Genomic DNA, 23999 nt, shown 5'->3' with positions numbered 1-23999 from the left:
AAGGGATTAATTTCCAAAATATAGAAACAGCTCATACAGCTCATTATCACAAAACTCAAACAACCCAATCAAAACCTAAATAGACATTTCTATAGAGAAGACATACTGATGGCCAAGAGGCACGTGAAAAGATGCTCAACATTGCTAATGATTAGAGAATTGCAAATCAGAACTACAGTGAGGTATTCCCTCATAGCAGTTAGAATGGCCATCATCAAAGTCTACAAATAATAAATGCTGGAGAGGATGGGGAGAAAAGGGAACCCTCCTACACTGTTGGTGAGAATGTAAATTGGTGCAGCCACTATGGATACAGGATGGAGGTTCCTTAAAAAACTAAAAATAGAACTACCATATGATCCAGCAACCCCACTGCTGGGCATATATCCAGAGAAAACTCTTAACTTGAACACAGGCACCCCAATGTTCATAGCAGCACTATTTACAACAGCCACGACATGGAAGCAATCTAAATGTCCATGGACAGATGAGTGGATAAAGAAAATATTGTATGTATACACAATGAAATACCACTCAGCCATAAAAAAGAATGAAATAATGCCATTTGCAGCAACATGGATGGACCTAGAGATTATCATACTAAGTAAGTCAGAGAAAGACAAATATCACATATCACTTATATGTGGAATCTAAAAAAATGATACAGACTTATTTACAAAAGAGAAATAGACTCACAGACATAGAAAACTAACCGCTACCAAAGGGGAAAGGGGGATGGAGGGATAAATTAGGAGTTTTGGATTAACAGATATACACTATTATATATAAAATATTGAATAAACAACGAAAACCTGAACAGCACAGGTAAGTATGTTCAATATCTTGTATAAAGGAAAAAATCTGAAAAGGAATATATATGTATAACTGAATCACTTTGCTGTATACCTGAAATATTGTAAATAAACTATACTTCAACAAAAAAAAAAAGTCAAAAAAAACAGAGGATGTGTAGTGCCTTCTATTCTTTAGATTATGTGAAACAGTATAGCATACAGTTAAAAGCACTAATTTTGGAGCTAGGATATTTGGTTCCAGTGTGTGTAGCCACTTTCTGTTATCCGTAGACAAACTACCCAGTCTTTCAGAGGTCAGTTTCTTTATAAAATAGGGAGTATAGACAGTATAGGGTTACTGTGAGGATTTATGTGAAGTCTCAGCACAGTACCTGTACTACAGCCCACAATAAATACTGGCCAGATTTATTCTGGTGTACACACGTGCCACTGGGATTAGTCCGGATGAAAAAGCCTACTGAAGTAAACCTTCTCCAGGCAGCTCTTTAGGAAACCGCGGGGAGATGGAAAGGCTTCCTGGTCCCCAAGCTTGCCAAGTGAAAGATGCAAAAGCCATCTAAAAAGGGAGGGGACTATTTATTCTTGGCAAGCACTTGCTTAACGACGGGCTCCAGTTGCTGCGTTCCGCGTGTCCACCAGGGGCCGCTCGAACTACCCAGGCTCTGGGCCCAAATCAGGCGACGCCCCGCGCGTGCTCACGCGGTGCCGCGCGCGCCTCTGAACCTCCGCGGACGCCCAAGGTTTCGGCTGCTGCTCCCCTGGCGGCTACCCTTAACCAAATCTCTTGCGGGTGGGTACGGCAGCTCTTTAGGGACAGAAATCTTCCCTCTTCGTTGCGCTCTGCTTCGTACTTCGTATTTTGGGCAAATCTGAGAAGGCGGGTATTAGCGCCTCTATTGAGCTGCTACCAGAGAGGTAGGAGAAGGCTGAGCCTGGCGCGGAGTTCGGGCTGACTGGGGCCTAGGCCCGTGAAACGCCGTCGCTGCCCGGATGTTGCGATGGCTGATCGGGGGAGGCCGAGAACCTCAGGGACTGGCCGAGGTAAACACCGGGGTGGACCCTGCCTGCCACCGCAGAGGCTTTGCTTGCCGGAGCTGTGGCTTGTGTGAGCCGGGCTCCTGACCGGATGAGGGAGACCCGGCGGAGGCGGGGCCTGCGGGTTGCGAGGGCGGGGTCGGCGGGGTTGGCGGGGTCGCGGTGGTGGATTGCGGGGGCTCTTTCCCTGAGAGGTAAATCCATGTTCCACTAGGTGTGGAAACTGAAACTGACGTAGTTCAGCAACAGGCTCAAGGACGCTTAACTGGTCTCCCCACGTAAACCAGTCTCATTTCAATAGAAAAAGTATCCGGTTTGGTAGAGACTACGAAACGGTGACTGCATATTTACACTTCTGGTTTGTTTGATATGGTGTCGCTTCCCAACATCAACTGATGCTTGCTCATGGAATATGAAATTAATTTGACTATTTATACAGAACCAAAAATATAATTATTTTTAAAAATAAATTTGCTTAAAAATAAAAAAAATTATATTTTAGCTGCTATTTTGGGTTCCATAGTCACACTTTCTTCATGGGACTGAATAACTGACCAGACTAATGAGATTTACATTTGAAATGTTGCGAATAAAATAATTTTGGAACCTGAAAAGTGTCGAGGTCTGGAATTTATTTCATATGCCACTGAAGAATAGAATTTGTGTTGGATTCCCTTTTATTTTTCATAGAAAATATTTGTTTTGATTGTTAAAAAAAAACTTGGGTGGTTGTAAGCAGCTTTACTTCTCCGTTTTAACTTCCTCATATTTTTGCAGTTGAGGCTTATTGTCTAATTTTTAAGAAGTATTTCTTATATAAAATTAGGCTTATTTAAGATAGGCTTAAATTCTAAAGGTTATGAAAGAATTGTGGGAAAGTGACTGGTCCATTTGTGATATATATGACAATTATGTATTAACCCGATTATTTGATTAGTTATAGAATTTGATTAACTAATTCTGCCATGCTTGGCAAGCTTTCATTTGGGGGAAGTGGTATACAGTTTTCAGATTTCTTGCCTTTGCTTTTCTCATCAGAACCACTGCTAGAAGGGAGATGGGATAAATAAAAAATTACTGCTTTGAGGGTGAATTTTAAAAAAAAATTCATGCGTGTTAAATTGTACATTTCTTCATGTAAAAGTACTTCAGTTTTAGAACTGCTGTGAATCTGTACATTATCAGGACCAAAGATTTTCCCCTAATTATGCAAGAACTTTGTATCCAGGCTTCTAGTTTAAGCAGTGTTTGTCTGCTGGGATGATTTTGCCCCTTAGAGGACATTTGGCAATGTCCAGAGATATTTTTGATTGTCACGATTTGGGGGTGGGGGGAGAGGTTGGATTTCTATTGGCATCTAGTGTGTAGAAGCCAGGGATGATGTTGAGCATCCTTCAATGCACAGGAAAGCCCTCAACAAAAGAATTACCTAGTCCAAAATGTCAGTAGTGTCAAGTTTGAGAAACTGCAGTTCAGAGGTTAAGAACACAGGTTTTTATCATGAAATAGTACTGGGTTTGACTATAGAAATGGGGTTGATAAGATCTACCTTACAGAATTATTGGGTGAGTTATAAGCCGTATGTGCTTTACACAGTGTGTGGCATATGGACTGCCACCCATATGTTTGCAAATAGGGATGAAGGTGTGTAGGTTTAGGACTGAGCTTACTACTCTGTATATGTTACCAGTTATCTTTATCAATATTATTGTCTGAAGTTGAATTTATTGAATTCATTGACTGAATTATTTCATTTCTTCCTTTATTCATTCAGTAAACGCGTTGAGTGCCTATAATGGGGTAGGCACTGTTTTAGTCTATATTTTACCCCTTTGACCTTCAGTTTTGTTTCTGCCAAGTTTTAATTGACAAACACCCATCCTAAAATATTTTGTTGGTTTGGCCCATTGATTATTTAGGTCAGGTTTATTGAGGTGTAATTTCCATAAAACAAAATATACCCTTTAAAAATTTATTTTGAGTTCAAAATTTTAAATTTATGATGTGGATTTGTGGTAAGAGAAATGTTTTATGTTAAATTGGCAGTTACTTGATATTAGGGGAAATAATATATAGTATTAGAACATAATATCTTACAGTTTTTTAAACCTTGTGTTCTTAAATGCATACCATGTGTTTTATTCGAATGTGGTCTTTTATCATAAATCATTTTATCTCTTTTTTTCTCTCTTTTTTTCCCCCCATTACAAGAAATCTCCTTTACAGACAATAGGTGAAGAACAAACCCAGAACCCCTACACTGAACTGCTTGTACTGAAAGCTCATCATGATATTGTACGGTTTCTGGTACAGTTAGATGATTACAGGTAAGAAACTCTAGTTTTCCAATTGACTGCTGTTTGGAAAGAGTTTTTAGGGAATTGTATGTTAAAAACAACTTCAAAATTAATCCAGCTTTTCTAAAAATTTCAAAACTGATCATTAATAACATTTAGTAGAAATTGACCTCTGCCTCTTGATGAAATATGTGTCTGAAATCTTTTTGCCCAAAAGTCGGGATATCGTTTCTGGTGATTTTATGGTTATTTTTGTTTGTTTCAGGTTTTGTTTTTTTTTTTTTTTTTTTTGGTCTTTTTGAATACTCACAAATATATTCTCATTAGTTTAAAGGAAGTGTATGACTTTAAAATGTTGATGAGACTTTTAACTGTATATTAAGGTGAAGCTAAATTTGAGAACCAATATGGGAAATGTTTAAATATCAGGTACCTTCCAGGAATGTACTGTTTTTAGTGGAAGGTAAGGTAAGTATTTAATCTGGATTTTTTGTTATTTGTGAAACCCTTTAAAATGTACATTATTCTGTATTTCCTTGCTAACATGTATAATGTTGTGTTTAATATATTTGCAAATAGAGATGAAAGTGTGTAGGTCTTAGAACTGTAGATTTAGCTTATTATTGATCTGTATATCTGTCTTATTAAGACTTTGTTCAACTATACGCTTATCCTTTGTAGCCTTAATAACATATTACACAATTACACAATTAATTGTGTAACTGTATAATATTTATCTTCCTCTCTAGATGAGAGTGAGGGCCATGTTTTTTTTTATTCACCACAGTATCTTTAGTATCTGGCACAGTGCCTTACATGTAGCAGGTTATTAATAGTTGTTAAATGAATGAATGACTCCCTCAACTATTAAGTGTACATGTTGCATGCCATCCTAACTCTCTAACTCCACTTTTCTTGTCCTTATCAGTTATTCCCCTATCATCTCTTAATTTTCTCTTTTGCCTTTGATACTGTCTTTTTTTCCTTCCATTTTTGACTCAGTGGGTGACTGCTACTGTGATTATTTCTAATTCTCACTATCACTGCTGATGTGTTTTAACCTTGTCTTCTCTTTGCTCTTTTTATGTTTTTGGTATTTAGTTGCTTTTCCCATGTGCAGTGCAATTCTGGCACTACCTGGAGTTAGGTTGAATTTTAAAGGTTAAGGGCACAGTCGTGTACAACAGTCCCTTCACCTCAGTCACAGCTGCAATCTCCAGGGTTCCCAGGCCACCTGCACTTCTGACCAATTAGCTACAAATTCCTACTACCCCCTCAGGTTTGATTATTCTCTAGAATGACTAACAGAACTCAGGAAAGCACTATACTTATGATTACAGTTTTATTATAAAGGATATGATCGGGACTAGCCAAATGTAGAGATGCATAGGGCAAGGTCTAGGAGGGTCCCAAATGTAAGGCTTCTGTGTCCTCAGGACACATCACCCTTTCAGCACATCAATGCATATCACCAGTGAGGAAGCTCACTCAAGCTCTGGGTGTCAAGAGTTTTTATTGGGGTTTCATTACATGGGAATGATTGTTTCAGTTATTTGCCTCATGATTGAACTCAATTTCCAGCCCTTCTCTCCGTGCCATCCCCTCCCTGCTCCCCCAGGTTGGGAGGTCAGGATGATATCCCATGGCTCAAAGCCCCAACCCTCTAATTGCATGGTTCATATTCCCCACATGGCCAGTCCCCATCCTTAAATTGTCTAGGGGTCCACCATGAGTCATCTCATTAACATAAACTCAGATGAGCTCTGAGGGGCCCAGCTCTCTTTTAGAAACCAGGGACAAGTCCAGCCAAATTATTATGAAAATATGCTCCTCAACTTTTGCTTGAAAGGATTTGCCTTTTTTTACATTACTAGCCTATTAACACAATTTTCATGTTGTGATGTGAGCCAACCAAATCATAGCATGTCAACCATAGTATAATAATCTTCAGCCTTTTTGGTAATACTTACTGTTGCTATGTCTTAAGAGACATTTACTTATTTATTTAGTCAGTCATTTTTGAAACTAAACATTTTTGGAAAGATAGGACATTTGGACAACTAAAGTTTTCTTGTACCATCTTTTACCATTGTAAGATGCTATGTAAATTAAAAAAAAACCAGAATGATTTCTTAGACCATAATCCCTAATATTTGGGCTTTAAGGAGTCCTCAAATAGTTTTGTCTAAGAAAGCTAAATACAAAATATACAGTATACTTTCAGGATGTGGTCTTTAAATTTTTTTTTAATAGATTAACTGTTAAGATTCCATGTTGATTGCTATCTGTCCTTTAAAATGTCTTCTTGATTATTCTTACTACATAGTTAGAAGAATCTGCAGAAAAGGCCATCTTGTAGAGTAATGATCATTGTACAGGTACTGATATTTGATTACCTTTTCCCAAAGTGGTGCTTGTGTATACTTCAGTTATTCAATGATATAGTAAATGTTACGTAAACAGTAAAAAGCTGTAGATGAGTATATCAGTTATCTGTTGTCCTTGTCAAATATCAGCACAAATTTAGTAGTTTAAAACAAACGCTATTTATTTATTTCACTATTCTGTGGGATGGCATTTGGGTTAGGCTCAGCTGGGTGGGTTCTTTTGTCTCTGCTGGGATCAGCAGATCTTGGTTAGGTTCACTTATGCTTTTGTGGTCACCAGGTAGATTGGCTGGGGTTGGCAGGTTTATAGTGGTCTCAGCTGGGATGACTGGGGTCTCTCTCCATGTGGTTGCTCAAGTGCTAGTTCACATAGGGATGGAGTTCAAATACCAGCAAAAGGGCAAGCCCCAGTGTAAAACTCTTTTCAAGTCTGTTTTCATCATGTTTGCTGTTGTTTCATGGGCTAAAGCAAGTCAGGAGCTGGCGTGAATTCATTAAGTTGATAAATAAACTCTACCTCTTGATGGGAGAAGCAACTAAATCCTATTGCAAGTGGTGGTGGAAATAGGGAGATTGGTGGCCATGTTTGCTGTATACCACAGTGAATGTAAATGTCTAGAATAGATTTTTTTAAAAAGCCTACTTTTTGGCTTTTGCAGTCAAGTGAACATATTACTACATAAACCACATTTAGTTCTTTGTACTCAAGTCATGACTTTGTCAAAAGTTAAATATAATTAGGTATGAAGTTTTTTACTCAGTTGCAGACCTGAAGAACTTTCAATCTGTTTTGTTTTAAAAGATTTAATTCTGTAGTGTACTAGAAAAAAAAACAAAACTGAAAGAGTCATTTTTGATAAGAAATACATTTGAAAATATACAAATGATGTAACTATTATAAATAGTAGAGCTCAGTGTTTTCATTCTTGATTTAATAGTTTAGATAGTTCAGATATCTTTTTACTGTTACATGTGTACATTATATATGCATTGTCAAATTATAGAAATACCTTTCCAGTTTTTAAGTAAATATTGTTATACATTTTATGTTTTTATTTAGTTTTTATAGACATCACATTCTGGTTTTTTGGTCAGCTGTTGTAATCCAGGTTTCACGCTTCAGGTCTTTAGATAATATCATTTTATTGAGAATTTTGCAGAAGGATTTTCTTGTTTTCTCAGTGGCTCAGCTAAAATCAGTGAGTGGAAAATTTTCTCAGATTGGTTTTTGAAGATACCAAATAAATCCTGTATAACCTAACAGACAGCAGCCTTTTCTTTTCTTCTTTAGTATTTTTTGAACATGAAGTGAGGGTCATATTGATTGGGAGATCACTAAAGAAGGCCAAGCCTCAGCAAGAGTCATCCAAAAAATGGACTGTGCTAAAATTGCATGTAATACTCTAGCATTTGACACATTAAACTAAACTGAGTTCGTAACACATTTTAAGAATAGTTTTCTCTGTTGCTCATTTGACCATCCCTTGCTCCTCCAGGAAACAGACAAGGTTATGTAGGATGGTGATCATGACTGGAAAAGAATCAGATGACCCATGAAATGCCAGACTGAGAACAAAATGTACCTTAGGATGACTGGTGAAGCTGTACATTCACAAGAATCTAGACAAATTCAGTGCAGTTTGATAATTCACTAACAGCAAACAATGTGTTACATCTTTAAGACAATGTTCTAAAGCTAAGAATATCTTTCTCACTAACACTTAGAGAATAGAAGTCAGTAATCAAAATCATTTATATCCTCCTAATACCTGGTTTCCCTGGGAAGTAGACAATAAAATGGAATTAAGCATGCAAAAGGTTTATTAGAGAGAAATACCATTGAAGGGAAAAGGGAAGAAGCAGGATTGGACAAGGGGAGCTGTCTCAAACTGTGATGCAGATTTGACAAAGTCTCTGTAAGCCCAATGTGGAGCTCTGGAGGAAGGAATGCTCTTTAGATGAGTCCTGCATTAGGGAAATAACTAGGAGTGTTTAGCCTGCATTGCTTAGACATTGGCTGAGGGCCATCCAAGAATGTGCCCTGGCTTCCACCAACTTGCTTATGTCCCAGGGGCTGGGGGCCAACTGAGATAGTTTGACTTCAGCTTGAAAGCTGAAATGGACCCTGAAGTCAACAGCTGGAGGCAGATAACCATACTCCTCATAGCTGGGCAGCAAGTCCTCTCTTGAAGGGGTATCTGCAAGTCAAGATCTATACTGCCTTTCTATACAAACTCTATCTTGAGATCAGTAATGTTGGATGAGAGGACATTTTCTTTATAGAAGAATTCAAGTTAGGAAGAATCATGGAATTGGAATATTATAATTTCGCAACCTCTAATAGAATAACAAATTTAGGCAATGGTTATTAATAGCTGTTAACATCACACACACACAAAAAGATTGTTAGAAATTATATTTCCTGTTGGGGTATATAAACTGCTTATGAAGTGGTCTAACTAAAAAGTCAAATTCAAATATGATTAAGTCTTTAGATCTCTCAATTTACTAGAAACACAGGGGACAGAGGTGCATATCAAATGACAACACAAGAAGGTAGCTAGCAAAATCCAGACTGTGAGAACTCTGTAAGACAAATGTTTAATTGCAAGGAAAAAAATACATGAAGAAAGAATCAATAGAACAAGAGAGACTTTAGAGATCAGTTGCAGTATATGAACCTTATTTAGATCCTGCTTCTAATACACTTAAAAAACATTGTGAGACAGGGAAATTTGATTACACTGTGGTGACATTAAGAAATTAAATGTTAACTTTAGTTGTGATGTAAATATATATTGAAATATTTATTGATGAAATACAGTGACTGGGATTTGCTTCAGAATCTGCAAAGGGAGGATTGGCTGTGGTACAGATGAAACAGTATTGGTCATGAGTTGATAATTATTGAAGACACGTTACCTGGAGATTTTTGTTATACTGTTTCCGCTTTTATATATACTTAAATTCTTCATGATGAAAAGTTTAAAAATGATATATATTTGATATAGAGGAAAAAAACGCCAATTTAAAAGGTATTTTTGTTTCAGTATAAAATAAAATTTTTTCTTAGATATTATTAGATGCAGGAATCACACAGATGGACATGAACCCATCAGCTTAATAAAGTAATAACTAGCAAAAAGCTGGACTAAAGGTTGTAGCTTTGATATACAACCACAGTGGGTTTCCTAATTTTCACCCTGAGTTACGTAGACTTCACTGAATCACGGGTACTGCTGGACATCTGCAAGCCTCCCACTCGGATGTAAGTTTACCTCAAAAATAAGAGCAGACCAGAATGTTGCCTCTTTATGCACAGACAAATCTCAGAGAAAACCCAGAAGGGTCTGAACTGAGCATACTCAATTCATTCTCTTAAACTCATTTATTACATCAGTGGGACAGAGAGAGGCCAAGAACTTTCTCTAGTAGAAGTTCCTTCAGAGACACTTGAGCTCAGAGTAGTGGAGGTTCCCACTAATAGAAGTCACAGGGATTTTTTTGTATTCTAATACTTGTAAACTTGATGTAGTTTAGCTTTCTGTTTGTGATTTGGGGGAGGGGAAAATTTACCAAAGGTTTTACCTTTCCAAATGACCATGGGAACTATGGAATTTTTCCATCTCTATTCTATTTGTGAGACATTCATATTGGAATTGTGTTAATACATATGTATTACTTAATCAAGGAAAAAAAAGTTTTAATGTTCAAGTACATTGTGAAAGAATCAGTGACATCAGTATCTATGGTTCCTGAAAATGCTTTGAAGTTGCCTTTAACTTCTCTTACAAGTCTCTGTCTACAAACTTCTCTTTCTTCAAGTAATTTTAGAATACAAGATAAATAAAAGTTCATTTTAAGTGAAAATTTTGTTATTTTTTATTTTTGTCTGGTTTCTGGTATTAGCATTTTTCAACTTTACTGCATTGTAAAAACTGTATACTGTTTTAGTTGCATCATGATTAGAAAGTACTTGTGGATTTGGTGGGAAGTTAGTTAACCACAGGGACTTCTGTATTGCCATAATAATACTCTATTATTTTTCCAGTGCTTTATGGTTATGTAAATATTGAATACAGGAAAGTTTATGTTCAGGTTTATGGATTATCTTTTTTATGTCCTTTAAGGTTATGTTTGAATCTGTAGCACCTTTGACTTAATTGAAATAAATTCTCTTGAATAAGGACTATTAAATAAGCATGTAGGTAATGGACATAGGAATTAGTTGTGGAAATATTTTATTTTATACAAATCTTTGTGAACCTTTGCTATACTTTAAGCCCACAGTTGGCAAGAATGAGAGTGCTTTCTCTGAGCTGTCCAAAGAAAGGTGTTTAAAGGAAATGATTTCTATAAATTGAAATGAGTATAACTGAGAATTCTCAATGGATTCATAATTTGGACCCTGTAGCATTCCATAATAATGTAGACTGTGAGCTCTTCAAGGGCAAGAACTATCTCATTGATCTTTACCCTCAGGATCAAGCATATAGATACACAAAGTTAATGCTTAATATATAGTTAATGCTTAATATTTCTTGAATGAGTGGATCATTGACTCTCACAATTAATTTAATTCTCATAATGAGGGGAAGAGAGGATGGAACATTCTAGAAGCTCTGCTATAGGTCTTCATTAAATCACACTTCATGTTTTTAAACTTTTTTCATGCGTATAGTTTTTGCTTAGTCATTTAATTAAATGTCATTAAATTAAATGTACAGTCTCAGTATTTTTAAAGAGTTGGTTTCAAGTTGAGAAAACTTGAAGGTTATGCATAAGAATGGGACAGGAAAATGAAAAAATAAAAGGAATTTATTTTTGTATGTGGTGAGATTCTGGGCTTTACATATTTTGAATGTCTAGTTTTGCTTTGACAATATGTTGGTATATTAGTCATGATTGAAGGGACAAGTGAGGTTACATTAATACTATTAATCTATTTTACAGAGCCCTTTTAACACTTAAGTGTTTGCTTATTCATTTATTTACTGAAAAAGCATTTCTTTAGTCCTTTAAACCTGCTAGACATAATCAGAAATTTGTTGGACTAGAAAGTACCATATTAGAAAGATTAATAAATACGACAATTACTAAATTTCATTGATTCTAAAAAGCCTATTTTTTCCTATTGTAACATCTTTAAAATTTGGATACATCATATAATTGATGGTGTCTTTCATTAATAATTGACATCATTTTTTCCTTAATAGTACATAAAATAATAGTATGTCTTATATTTGATGAAATATAGTACATTTCTAAACAATCACTAAGTTTTAAGATCTTGAATCAAGAGCAACATGTAATTGATCTTGGCATTTCCCTAACACATGACATAAAATCTCACTAAATACATTTTGTGCTAATCAGTAAAGAAGGATTTCTCTTAAAATCTTATCTTTAGATTTGAATCTTTGGATTCTATTAATTTAGAGTGTTTAAAAATTTTTTTGGTATATTATTATATGACAGTATAACCACTATTCTTCCTTCCATTGACTAGATTAAACCTTATTGACATCTTAATTACTTCTTTTTTATGGTTCATTACTTCTTTTAATCAATTACAGTGTATCTTACTGTTAGGGATTCTTGAGTTGAATTTTCATTTCTGAAAATTTGGAGATGGCTGGAGTGTGTGCTTGACTGATGAGGATAAACTGATTTAGTTTAAGATAAACTGATATAGTGCTGCTAGTTTTCAGTTATTCATCCTAGGAGAATGGATAATTGTAATTTGCAAATGATCTCCCACCCTTTTATTAGTTAGTTTGTGATTGGTACTAATATGTAGCAAAGTCATACTGGTTTACATTTTAAAGCTTCATGTTTCCTCTTTAGAGCAGGTAATAAGAAATACTGGAATGGCAAAAAAAAAAAAACCCAAAACAATAGAATATATGAGAATTGAAAAGCCTGAATAATATACACACTGGGTAATTGACCTCTGAACAATTAAAAAAAAAAAAAGGGCTGTGATATCATGCATTACTATTGAGCGTTGTTTAGATTTAACTTTTGTTCACCACTGATTGAATTAAAGTTTGAGGTGAAATGCTCTGTATCTCATTTCTAAACTCTCAACCGTTCAGTCATATCTCATTGTGAAGTCATGAGATTCAGACATGATAAAACAATAATGAGAAGTTAGCAATCAGGGTTAGAAAAAAGTATGTATTTTAAACCTGCACTCTTCTAAAAGGGAGAAAAGCAATTATAAGAGTTTCAAGAATCAATAGAAATTGATGTTTTATACCAAAGAAATCTTAAGACCTTGAGTTCTGCCCACCCCACCATCATGATACAAATAAAAAGAAATCAGTAGGCCTAGAAACATAAACTATTAAAGATTTACATCCAGCAACTATTTTTGACACTCAAGGCATTGTTTGGTGTTTTGATTCAGAAAATCTATGTAATTAAACATAAGAAATTACATTTTAAAATATAAAATGATTGTTTTCTTTTTAGTCTCCATATCTTTTATATTTCATTTTGAAAATAAAATAAATGTTAGGTATGGATTTAAAAATAATTCTTTGTGTGATTTCTGTCTAGTTAACTAAGACGTTTTAAAGGTCCTTTCTGTTAAAAAGATACGTAGCTCTATATTAAAAAATTACTAACGGACTTTGTCAGACTGTATTAGGCCAGTTTCCCATCTCCTGGATAATCTCTTAGCTCCTGCAGTAGAAGATTTAAGCAAAGGATTTTGAAACGAGTGCTGGGTATGGGAATTGTCAGAGACAGTGAAGACAATAGCTATTTGTGAGGCTTTGAAACTGAGCATGAGAAATTTGAACTTGAAGCTCAGTTTGGAGTGTTAAGGAAAGTGTTACATGACTGAAGTAGCGAGATTATATGGATATCTATAGGGTAAAATTCAATAGAACAGATACTCTAAGGAACAAAGTAATTCTTGTGTCGTAATGTATCACTTCTCTGCTTTTCTCCCAATGACACACATAAGGCTTAACAATGATTACTTTAATGAAGCTCTTCAAGGCATGCCCAGATTTTTGTGAAAACACGCTAACAGTCTTGCAAGGAAGTAACACGTTTTCTAAACGCCATAGCTGCTAACGGAGTACCATTTATTAGTGGTTGTTAACCATAACCGCATGCAGTTCATAGCTGGCTCTCTATAATACCACTTCTTTCTCTCCTATTCAGAAAAGCAAACCTTGAATTCAAGTGAATGAAAGTGATATTATGGGAACAACTGAATTGATTTTGATTCCTTAAAGAATCATTTACAGCTCTGCAGTGACCTAAATGGGAAGGGAATCTAAAGAAGAGTGGATATATGTTTAACTGATTCACTTCATTGTACTGTAGAAACTAATAAACATGGTAAAGCAACTATATACTCCAATTTAAAAAAATCATTTACAAACTTGTGTACTACATTATTAATAACAAATTACTTGACATGCTTACAATGTGATTGCTGTACACCACTGTGTGGGGACACTGCTTAAGAGTAATGTTTGATTTTATTATAATGCAGGCACTATGATGAATAATCCTGTGCCAGTGATTTTTCTTGATAGTGTTTGTGTCATGGTTATCTTCTGCTCTACAAAATATAGATGATTGTTCCTTGACATGTAGTGAATGGGTGGTAAAGAGGAGAGAGAAGCTATAATTTAGTTCATCACAGCTCTTTTTTCATGCCATGAAGCAAACTTACCTTTACCTCTTTTCATTTCAAGAATTTTCGCTGAAAAAAACAAAACAAAACAAAAACCAAACCTTCCAAACCAAAGAACGCAGTATTTATGTGGAAAGACCACAGAGCTGAGGGGAGCAAAGGAGAGAAACTGGCTTTAAATAGTAGAGTTAAAATATCTAAATATCTTTACCTAGAAGGTAAGGAATCTAAGGACATGATTCCTTTGTTCCACTCCTAGAATATCACTTCCTGTCACTGTAGCTTTTCCTCAGCTTGGTTTCATGTCACTTAAGTCAGGGTTTAATCATTATAATTTTAAAGCAAGGAAGGACTTTAAAGATCATTGATAGATCTCCCTTATTCTTAGTCTAGCAGTTTATTCATTTTAACTCTCTGAATGGTCTTATTTATCTTTGGATTCTCAGTACCTGGCACAAAACTTAGAAGGTATTCTGTAAATATTTGTTAAATTAGCTTAAAGAACTTAATCTGTATTGATACTAGTAAGTCAAAATACCATTAATAAGGTCTGATGGTATCTTAGTAATCTTAGCACTTAAATGTCATCAGTGATTTTTTTTTTTTCTTGACCTTTTTTCTCTAACCAGATTTGCATCTGCTGGTGATGATGGAATTGTAGTTGTGTGGAATGCCCAGGTGTGTATTGTTTCTATGTGGATTGTGTAATAAAGACATGACTGTATGCATTCATAAACATTATCTGGACATATACCTGCATATCAGTAGGTTGAGACTAATTAATGCTCGAAAGGGCTGCTTAGGATGAATCCATTTAAAATGAGGACCAATGTTCCATAATAGAGTTTTTTTATTTAAGATTTTTTCTTGATAAACAAATGCTAGATTATGAAAATAAAAGTTTTAATCTTAATTAAACAAAATTTAAGTTATCAGCAACTATGCACTGATTCTGAAAATGAATCAGATGTTGATTTCTGTGGAAGACAATTTTTCTGTCAGAATCGTTTGATAGCATGATATAGCATTCTTATCATGTTTGACTATAATAGTAATGTAATAAAAGGTTTATTTTTTCAAAAATATTTAAGGCTTTACCAAATTTCTCTAGGACTTCTCTTCTGATCCTTGGATTCTCAAATTATTCTCTTTTGAAGCATTTATCTTCTTGCCCTTGTTTGGGTTGTTATCTGGTCTGACTCAGTCAAGATCCTCATTTTTCGGTGGCTTTGTCTGTGATTAAAGCAGTTTTTTTAACATTATGTTCATACGTACATCATGAAATCCTGCAACCTTGGAGAGATTTGCAATTTATCTTATATTTACATTGCATTTTTGTATGTTTACTACTTGGGAAATCAGTGAGAAACTGATAGATGAAGACATTGGATGGATGGGAATAGCTGTTGATGTTAGAGACAAGTAGAGTCCATACTGACTTTACGAGTGGTTGATACATTACTGGATATATGTATCCAATTGTTGTTACTGTTATGCTGACTTTTATTTTCTTCCACAGCGTTATAACTGTGAAGACTTAGATAACAGATGCTTGCATAATGAAGACTCCTTATTTTTTTCCTGCTGATTAAGTTACTGATATTTTTATGCTTAATTTACACAGTTATAATCTTAAAACCATATGGAAAGAATACTCCTTTAAACTTCCTATAACAATCTGCTAAAAATTAGTATTTTGTATTAGTAAATAATTAAAATTAGTTATAGCTACTCTTTTAGCACCTAATGTTTAGATACTATTTGATTGTTTAAAGTTAAATTGTAAAATCTAAGTAATTTCAGATGGAATGTGTATATTTTCTACCTGGTGATTTTTCTTAATGTTGTCATTTAAGATTATTTAAGTTATGAAATATGAAGTACTATTAACATTTTATTGATATTTCAGACAGGAGAAAAACTTTTGGAACTCAATGGACACACTCAAAAGATAACAGCTATTATTACATTTCCTTCTTTGGAAGCTTGTGAAGAAAAAAATCAACTGATCTTGACAGCCTCTGCTGACAGAACAGTTATTATATCCTTAAATCTAGAACCAAGTGACATAGCTATGGTGATCCAAGGGACCAGTACATATGTTATTAGTCTTTATCCTCTTGGGGTCTGTCTGTACATTCTGTTTTAGCAAAAATGATTTTGTTCTAGCCTTCATAAGACAGTTAAAAGTATTAGGCGTCTGAAAAGTATTAGACTGGAAATTGCAAGTTAAGGCTTATTGTTGTTGGAAACTTCATAACTAAAGCTGTTTTTTTCAGAGTTACTATTATATCAAATTACATAAAACAGAGGAAATGGGAGAATGTGGGCTTAAAAATATTTATCATCTCAGATTGCTTTTCAATTTAGAGAAAGATGAGTTGAACTGGAGAATAATTCACATTTTTTTTTCTGTTCATTGTACAGCAAAAGAAACTTAATGGCCCCAACTCATAAGAACTTTTTGAGAATCTGAGTCTGGCAGAAAAGCAAATTACCATCTGCTCAGTGTTTAATATATTTACTATTTTATTTTATTTTTATTTTTGGCTGAGTTGGGTCTTTGTTGCTGCGCGCGGGCTTTCTCTAGTTGTGGTGAGCAGGGGCTACTCTTTGTTGCGGTGCGTGGGCTTCTCATTGCGGTGGCTTCTCTTGCTGTGGAGGACGGGCTGTAGGTGCGTGGGCTTCAGTAGTTGCAGCACACAGGCTCAGTAGTTGTGGCACACAGGCTTAGCTGCTCTGCAGCATGTGAGATTTTCCCAGACCAGGGATCAAACCCATGTCCCCTGCATTGGCAGGCAGATTCTTTTTTTTAATATTTATGTTTCCTTTGCCTTTTTAAAAAAAATTTATTTATTTTTGGTTGCATTGGGTCTTTGTTGCTGCACGTGGGCTTTCTCTGGTTGCGGCGAGCAGGGGCTACTCTTCGTTGCAGTGCACGGGCTTCTCATTGCCATGGCTTCTCTTGTTGCGGAGCACGGGCTCTAGGCGCGTGGGCTTCAGTAGTTGTGGCTTGCGGGCTCTAGAGCACAGGCTCAGTAGTTATGGCGCACAGGCTTAGTTGCTCCACGGCATGTGGGATCTTCCTGGACCAGGGATTGAATCCATGTCCCCTGCATTGGCAGGCGGATTCTTAACCACTGCACCACCAGGAAGCCCCATATTTGGTATTTTAAAACAATTAAAAAATGTAAATGATCATTCCTCCCCATACTTTTAGTTGAAAATTTAAGATGTAGTAGCCATAGTAAAGTGTTATAAATTGCTTATATGTGCTAGGCATTGTTCTATTTTACATTTATTAACCCATTTAATCCTTATAATAAGTATTTCTATTATTTTCATTTACAAATAAGAAAAGAGAGGCGCAGAGAGGTTAAGTAACTTGCCCAAGGTCATGCAGGAGTATAGGGCAGAAGGCAACAGACTGACTGCAGAGTCAGAGCTCTGAATCACTATGTAATACTGCTTTCATAAAATATTTTTCTTAAACAGATTTAGCCCTTTTATATTTGTATGTGGAATTGGGTCTGTGAAAGCCATAGCTCAATGCTATGGATAGCTAATCTTTCATTACTTTTTTTGTTTTAAGGTATCATAGATTAACTTTAAAAAGTCTATGCTTATCTGAGAATTCTATTTAAATAGCTTCAAGCATTACTGAAGTAAGTTTTGGAGTAAGTCCAAAGGTATAGGTGTTTCTTAGGCTTCTGTAGAACCAAGACATAGTTTATGACACACTTTAAATGAGCTCATCAGCTGAAGTGATTTCTAGACAGATTGCCAATAGGTGAAAGAATTTGAAGAAAAGGTTTAAGTGGAGATAAACCATATTTTGTGGTGCTTACAATATTGCATAAACAGGGGCATAATATGCACTCATATGTTTAGGTCAGAGTAGCTTTACTACTGTTGCTCTGTTGAGGCAAATGTTATTTTATGGACTAAAGGTCTCTTTTTTGGGTTTGTTTTCAGCATCATTATAATCTCTGCAAAAATAGAATATCAAATACTTTTTATTAGACTGTTCCTAGGGTACTATGATACTATTTAGAGCCAATTATTAAAATTACTATTACAGTACAGATGTGAGTAGCTGGGACAATATCAGTATAAACTTTAACTGTAAATGATAGTATAGAGTTATTTCCTTTGCTGAATGACGTGTTTTGTTTAAAATAATTTCAGGTTGCTTTGTTGGCAGTTCCTTTTATTCATATGAATTCTAAATTTACCCTGCTTGGGTCTTTGCTGTTAACTAACTTCATTAATTAAATGCTGAGGGTAGACTTTATATCTTTGTCAAGTGATGGTCTTAAGAGTCCACATATTTATTTGTATGCAAATGTGTTCTCAGATATGATATAAAATGTATATCTTACCATAGGAAATGGTATGAAAAATTTGAAAATCATTATGCTCCTTAGGTCAAACTAACCTTGGACATTTTATGAGAGGTCCTCTAATTATTTTAAATATGTATATAGGTAATAGGAATACACTGTTACTGTCTTCTTTCAATCAAGATAACAGTAGTAAATGATGCCAGGCACATTGAAGGAGCTTTCAGTAAATGTTAATTAATGGGTGTGATAGTTTTTAGTATAAATATTTTATGTTCAATGTTTATTAGATTACGGTAGACTGTTTTGGAGAATAAAACTTTTTATATAGTTGCAATATTTAATGCCTGTAAACATTCAGTATTCAGACCATTCATTTTGTTGGTATTTTCAAATGGTTTGATAGTAAAATTTACCTCAGACTTATTTTAGATTATAAGTCTGCTATGCTAAGTTGATGAATTGATTTTTGTGGTAGTATAAACATGAAATATTTCATGCTTTATATATTTTCTATGTAAATGTGTAATATTTGTGATTTATTTATTAGAAAAATTATAATTAAGGTTTTAAAATTCTGCTGAGAAATTATTTCTTAACATAAATTTAGGTATGGGATTGTGATACTGGCAGACAAGTTCAGAAAGTGTCATGCTTCCAGTCTACTGTAAAGGTAAAATCTTTTTTTTAAATTTATTTATTTATTTTTGGCTGTGTTGGGTCTTCGTTTCTGTGCAAGGGCTTTCTCTAGTGGCGGCGAGCGGGGGCCGCTCTTCATCGCATTGCGCGGGCCTCTCACTATCGCGGCCTCTCTTGTTGCGGAGCACAGGCTCCAGACACGCAGGCTCAGTAGTTGTGGCTCACGGGCCTAGTTGCTCCGTGGCATGTGGGATCTTCCCAGACCAGGGCTCGAACCCGTGTCCCCTGCATTGGCAGGCAGATTCTCAACCACTGCGCCACCAGGGAAGCCCTGTAAAGGTAAAATCTTAATCATATACTTTACGGTAATAATCTTTTTGTTTCAGAAAAAATTGTTTAATGGTTTAGATGAAATTACTTTTGTAGGTTTCAAAAATTATTTCTTCCACACATACACAGTCATTTGATTCTTCTAAGACTAGATTTTGGGGAGTATATACATTAAATGCTAGAATTTTGAATTTTAAATTAGAGCAAGAGGTGAATCTCTATAGTAAGATAAGGAAAAAGGTAGTACCTAGTATGTTTTTAGTAGGTAATTCTAGGAAGAGATTACTTTCAAAGTGACTACAGCAATAGCTAGTCTCTTTTTTGTTTGTTTGTTTTAGCTTTGAACTAAAACATGGAGTTATTTGTCCCTCACCATCTATCTTCTATAAAATAAGGGTAAGACATAGCAATTACTTAGTTCCAGAACAAAATCTTTTGTGGCTAATTGGCTGCTACTGTTAGGTTCATTCATTTTATAAACAAATATTAATCGGAGCTTATTACTTGATAGGAACTCTGCTACATGTTGGAGAAACAAACTTGGATAAGACTTGGCTACTTTGATTTCTGTAGAAGAAATTACCTTAAATGTTCTCAGAAAGTACACTGTTTTTCAATAATGTCAACAAGTTTGGGGAAAGATACTAGTAAACTGAAATAGTGTTTCCTCATTTGCTTTGAAGATTACTGATCTCTGTAGTGGAGCTAACACTTTCAATGTAAAAAAAAAATCAGTGTGCCAATAGTCAAAGTATTTCATTTTTTTTTCCTAAAAGGCAGCATCTCTGGTAGCCATCTTATGCTACTATGCTATTCTGATTATCAATTTAGAAAAGTTTCTGGGGAAGAAAGTGCCATTTATTATATACTGGTATCCAGTTTTACAATGGACTGTCTTTGAAGAAGTCAGTAAAGTATTGACTTGATCAAAATCTCTATGCTTTATGTGAAAAGATGCTCCTATTAAATCCCTCAAAAAATAGTCTTGCTTATTTGACTGAGATCGTTAGGATTCAAATGAAAATATATGCCTTGAAGGAACAGGGAAGGAGAAAAAATTTAGTGTATTTTGGGGAAATTCCTTTGGTGAGCTGTTTCATGAACTGGTCAATAAAAAGTATCTTATTTCGGTATGGTGAAAGGACGACTTTATTTTTTAGTGAGCAGCCTCCTTCGCCTTGAAAGTACTTCTTAAAGGGGTTTTACTGTACTGTTAATCAGCTAGATAGTTGTATTTATTCCCACTGTGATCCTGTTTCACATTAAAAAAAATCGTTAAATACAGCATTTCACTCATTTTAGTTCAGTGGTTCAGTTGTTCTTGAACTGATAGTTTATCAAAGAATTTCAGATCGTTAATAAATATAAGAAATACTATTATTTATTTTTTGAACTAGTAAAGTTTCTTTATAAGAGATGATATTAGCAAGGAGATGCTGAAGTTGGCATTTTTATTGTCATTGAGAGTATAATCAAAATGATCTTCCTGGAAGGCAGTTCTTTATGAATGAATCTTAAAAAATTATTATATGAATTGACCCAGTGATTCTACTCCTAGAAAACTCTTTAAAGAAGTGATAAAAACTTGGGCAGAGATTTATGAACAGAAATATATATTACAGATATATTTTATAAATGGATGATTGGCAGTATCCTAAATGTCTTATAGGAAAATAGTTAAATTATGGTAGATATATATGCTAAAAATGGTTTCAGAAGAACACGTAGCGTTTGGAAAATGCTCATGATAAGATGTTAAGTAACAAAAGCAGTATAGTATCCTCAACAGAACACTAGCAAACCAAATCCAACAACGTATAATAAGGATTATGTACCATCATCAAGTGAGATTTATCCTAGGAATATGAGTTTAGTTTAACATCTGAAAAATCAATCAATGTAATATACCATATATGGTAAGAATAAAGGATGGAAGACATATGATCATCTCAATAGATGCAGAGAAAGCATTTGACAGACTCCAACATCCTCTCATGATAAAATACTCAACAGACTAGCAGTAGACGAGAGCTTCCTCAACCTGATAAAGGGTGTCTAGGGAAACACAGCACCTAACATCATATTAATGGTGAAAGACTGACTGAATACTTTCCTCCTGAGTTCAGGAACAAGACAAGGATGTCTGCATTTGGCATTTCTCTTCAACATTGCACTGAAGGTTCTGACCCAGGGCAGTTAGACAATAAAAATGAAATAAAAATCATCCATAGGGACTTCCCTGGTGGCGCAGTGGTTAAGAATCTGCCTGCCAATGCAGGGGACATGGGTTCGATCCCTAGTCCAGGAAGATCCCACATGCCGCAGAGCAACTAAGCCCGCGTGCCACAACTACTGAGCCCGCGCTCTAGAGCCCACGAGCCACAACTACTGAGCCCAAGTGCCACAATTAGTAAAGCCCGCGTGCCTAGAGCCCATGCTCTGCAACAAGAGACGCCACCGCAAGGAGAAGCCCGTGCACCGCAACAGAGTAGCCCCCACTTGCTGCAACTAGAGAAAGCCTGCGTGCAGCCCCGAAGACCCAACGCAGCCAAAAATAAATATAAATAAATAAATAAATTTATTTTAAAAAAAGCATCCAGGGGGCTTCCCTGGTGGCGCAGTGGTTGAGAGTCTGCCTGCCAATGCAGGGGACACGGGTTCGAGCCCTGGTCTGGGAAGATCCCACATGCCACAGAGCAACTGGGCCCGTGAGCCATAATTACTGAGCCTGCACGTCTGGAGCCTGTGCTCCGCAACAAGAGAGGCCACGACAGTGAGAGGCCCGTGCACCGCGATGAAGAGTGGCCCCCGCTTGCCACAACTAGAGAAAGCCCTTGCACAGAAACGAAGACCCAACACAGCCATAAATAAATAAATTAATTAATTAAAAAACTGTTGGAAAAAAAAATCCACATTAGAAATGAAGAAATAAAACTCTATTCACAAGTGACATGCTCTTCTGTATAGAAAATCCTATATCCATAACAAAACTATTAGAACTAATAAATGGATATAGCAAGATTTCAGGATACAATCTCAATATACAAAAAATTAACTGTATTTCTTTAAACTAGCAATGAGCATTCCAGAAATGAAATTAAGAAAATTTATTTGCAATAGCATCCAAAAAATAACATAGAAATAAATTTAATAAATTTAAAGAAGAGCTATGAGACTTGTATACCAAAAACTACAAAACGTTGAAAGAAACTAATGAAAATATGAATACATGGAAAGAAATTCATGGATCAGATTTAATATTGTTAAGATTGCAATGTTACCCAAATGATCAACACTGGACAGAATCTCAGCAGGCTTTTTTCCCTCAGAAATTGACAGGCTGATCTTAAAATTCACGTAGAAGTAAAGGGGACCCCAGAATAGCTAAAACAGTTGTGTAAAGAAAACAAAGTTTCAAGATTAAAACTTACAAATTTCAAAGTTTACTACAAAGCTGTAGTAATCAAGACAGTGTGGTACTGGCATAAAGATAGACATACAGATCAGTGGAATAGAACTGAGAGTCCAGAAATAAAATCTCACATATGTGGTTAATAGATTTTTGACATGGGTGTCAACTCCCTCCAATAAGAGAAAGAATAGTCTCTTCAACAAATAATACTGAATCTAGGTATCTACATACAAAATAATGAAATTGGATCCCTACCTCATGACATATCCAAAAATTAGTTCAAAATGGGTCAAAGACCAAGATATAAGAGCTGAAACTATAAAACTCTTAGAAAGAATATGAGTAAATCTTTGTGTCCTCGGGCAGTACAAAGTGTCACCTTTGTGTCCTAGATGTGATAGCAAAAGTATAGCAACAAAAGAAAAAAATGATAAATTGGACTTCATCAAAATGAAAAGCTTTTATACCTCAAAGGATACCATGAAGAAAGTGAAAAGACAACCAATAGGATGGGAGAAAATACTTGCAAATCATATATCTGATAAGGAACTTGTATCTTGATTATATAAAAAGAGCTCTTACAAATTAACAATAAAAAAGACAACCCAATTAAAAACAAAGAATTTGAAAGACATTTCTCTGAAGAAGGTGAGCAAGTGGCCAATAAGCACATGAAAAGAAGCTCAACATATTAGTCATTAGAGAAATGCAGTTCAAAACATAATGTGACACTATTTCACATGCACTAGATGGCTAATATCTAAAAGACAGATAATAACAAATATTGGTAAAGATGTGGAGAAATTAGAACCCTCTTACATTGTTGGAGGGACTGTAAAATGGTACAGCCACCTTGGTAAATAGTTTGATAGTTCATCAAAATGTTAAATAGAGTTATCATTTGACCCAGCAATCTCACTCCTAGGTATTCGCAAGAGAAATAAAAATGTCCACACAAAAACATGTACATGAATGTTCATAACAACATTACTCATACTAGCCTAATGGTGGAAACAACTTAAATGTCAATGAACTGATGAATGGATAAAATGTGTATAACCATACAGTGGAATATTATTTG

General features: G+C 35.2%; 1 protein-coding gene across 1 annotated transcript in view; it reads left to right on the top strand.

The window, feature by feature from the left end:
• The first annotated feature begins 1526 nt into the window (after window positions 1-1526).
• WDR41 (WD repeat domain 41) overlaps window positions 1527-23999 on the top strand; it is a 44508-nt gene continuing 22035 nt past the window's right edge. The window contains exons 1-5 of the mRNA XM_036845332.1: window positions 1527-1856; window positions 4062-4177; window positions 14824-14872; window positions 16104-16235; window positions 19148-19210. Of these exons, the coding sequence (XP_036701227.1) occupies window positions 1806-1856; window positions 4062-4177; window positions 14824-14872; window positions 16104-16235; window positions 19148-19210 (411 nt within the window). The 5' untranslated portion in view covers window positions 1527-1805. The remainder of the gene's footprint in view (window positions 1857-4061; window positions 4178-14823; window positions 14873-16103; window positions 16236-19147; window positions 19211-23999) is intronic.

This window comes from Balaenoptera musculus, chromosome 3 (assembly GCF_009873245.2).
Source record: "Balaenoptera musculus isolate JJ_BM4_2016_0621 chromosome 3, mBalMus1.pri.v3, whole genome shotgun sequence".
Classification (NCBI taxonomy): Eukaryota; Metazoa; Chordata; class Mammalia; order Artiodactyla; family Balaenopteridae; genus Balaenoptera; species Balaenoptera musculus.
This window is presented reverse-complemented; position numbering and strand designations above follow the sequence as displayed.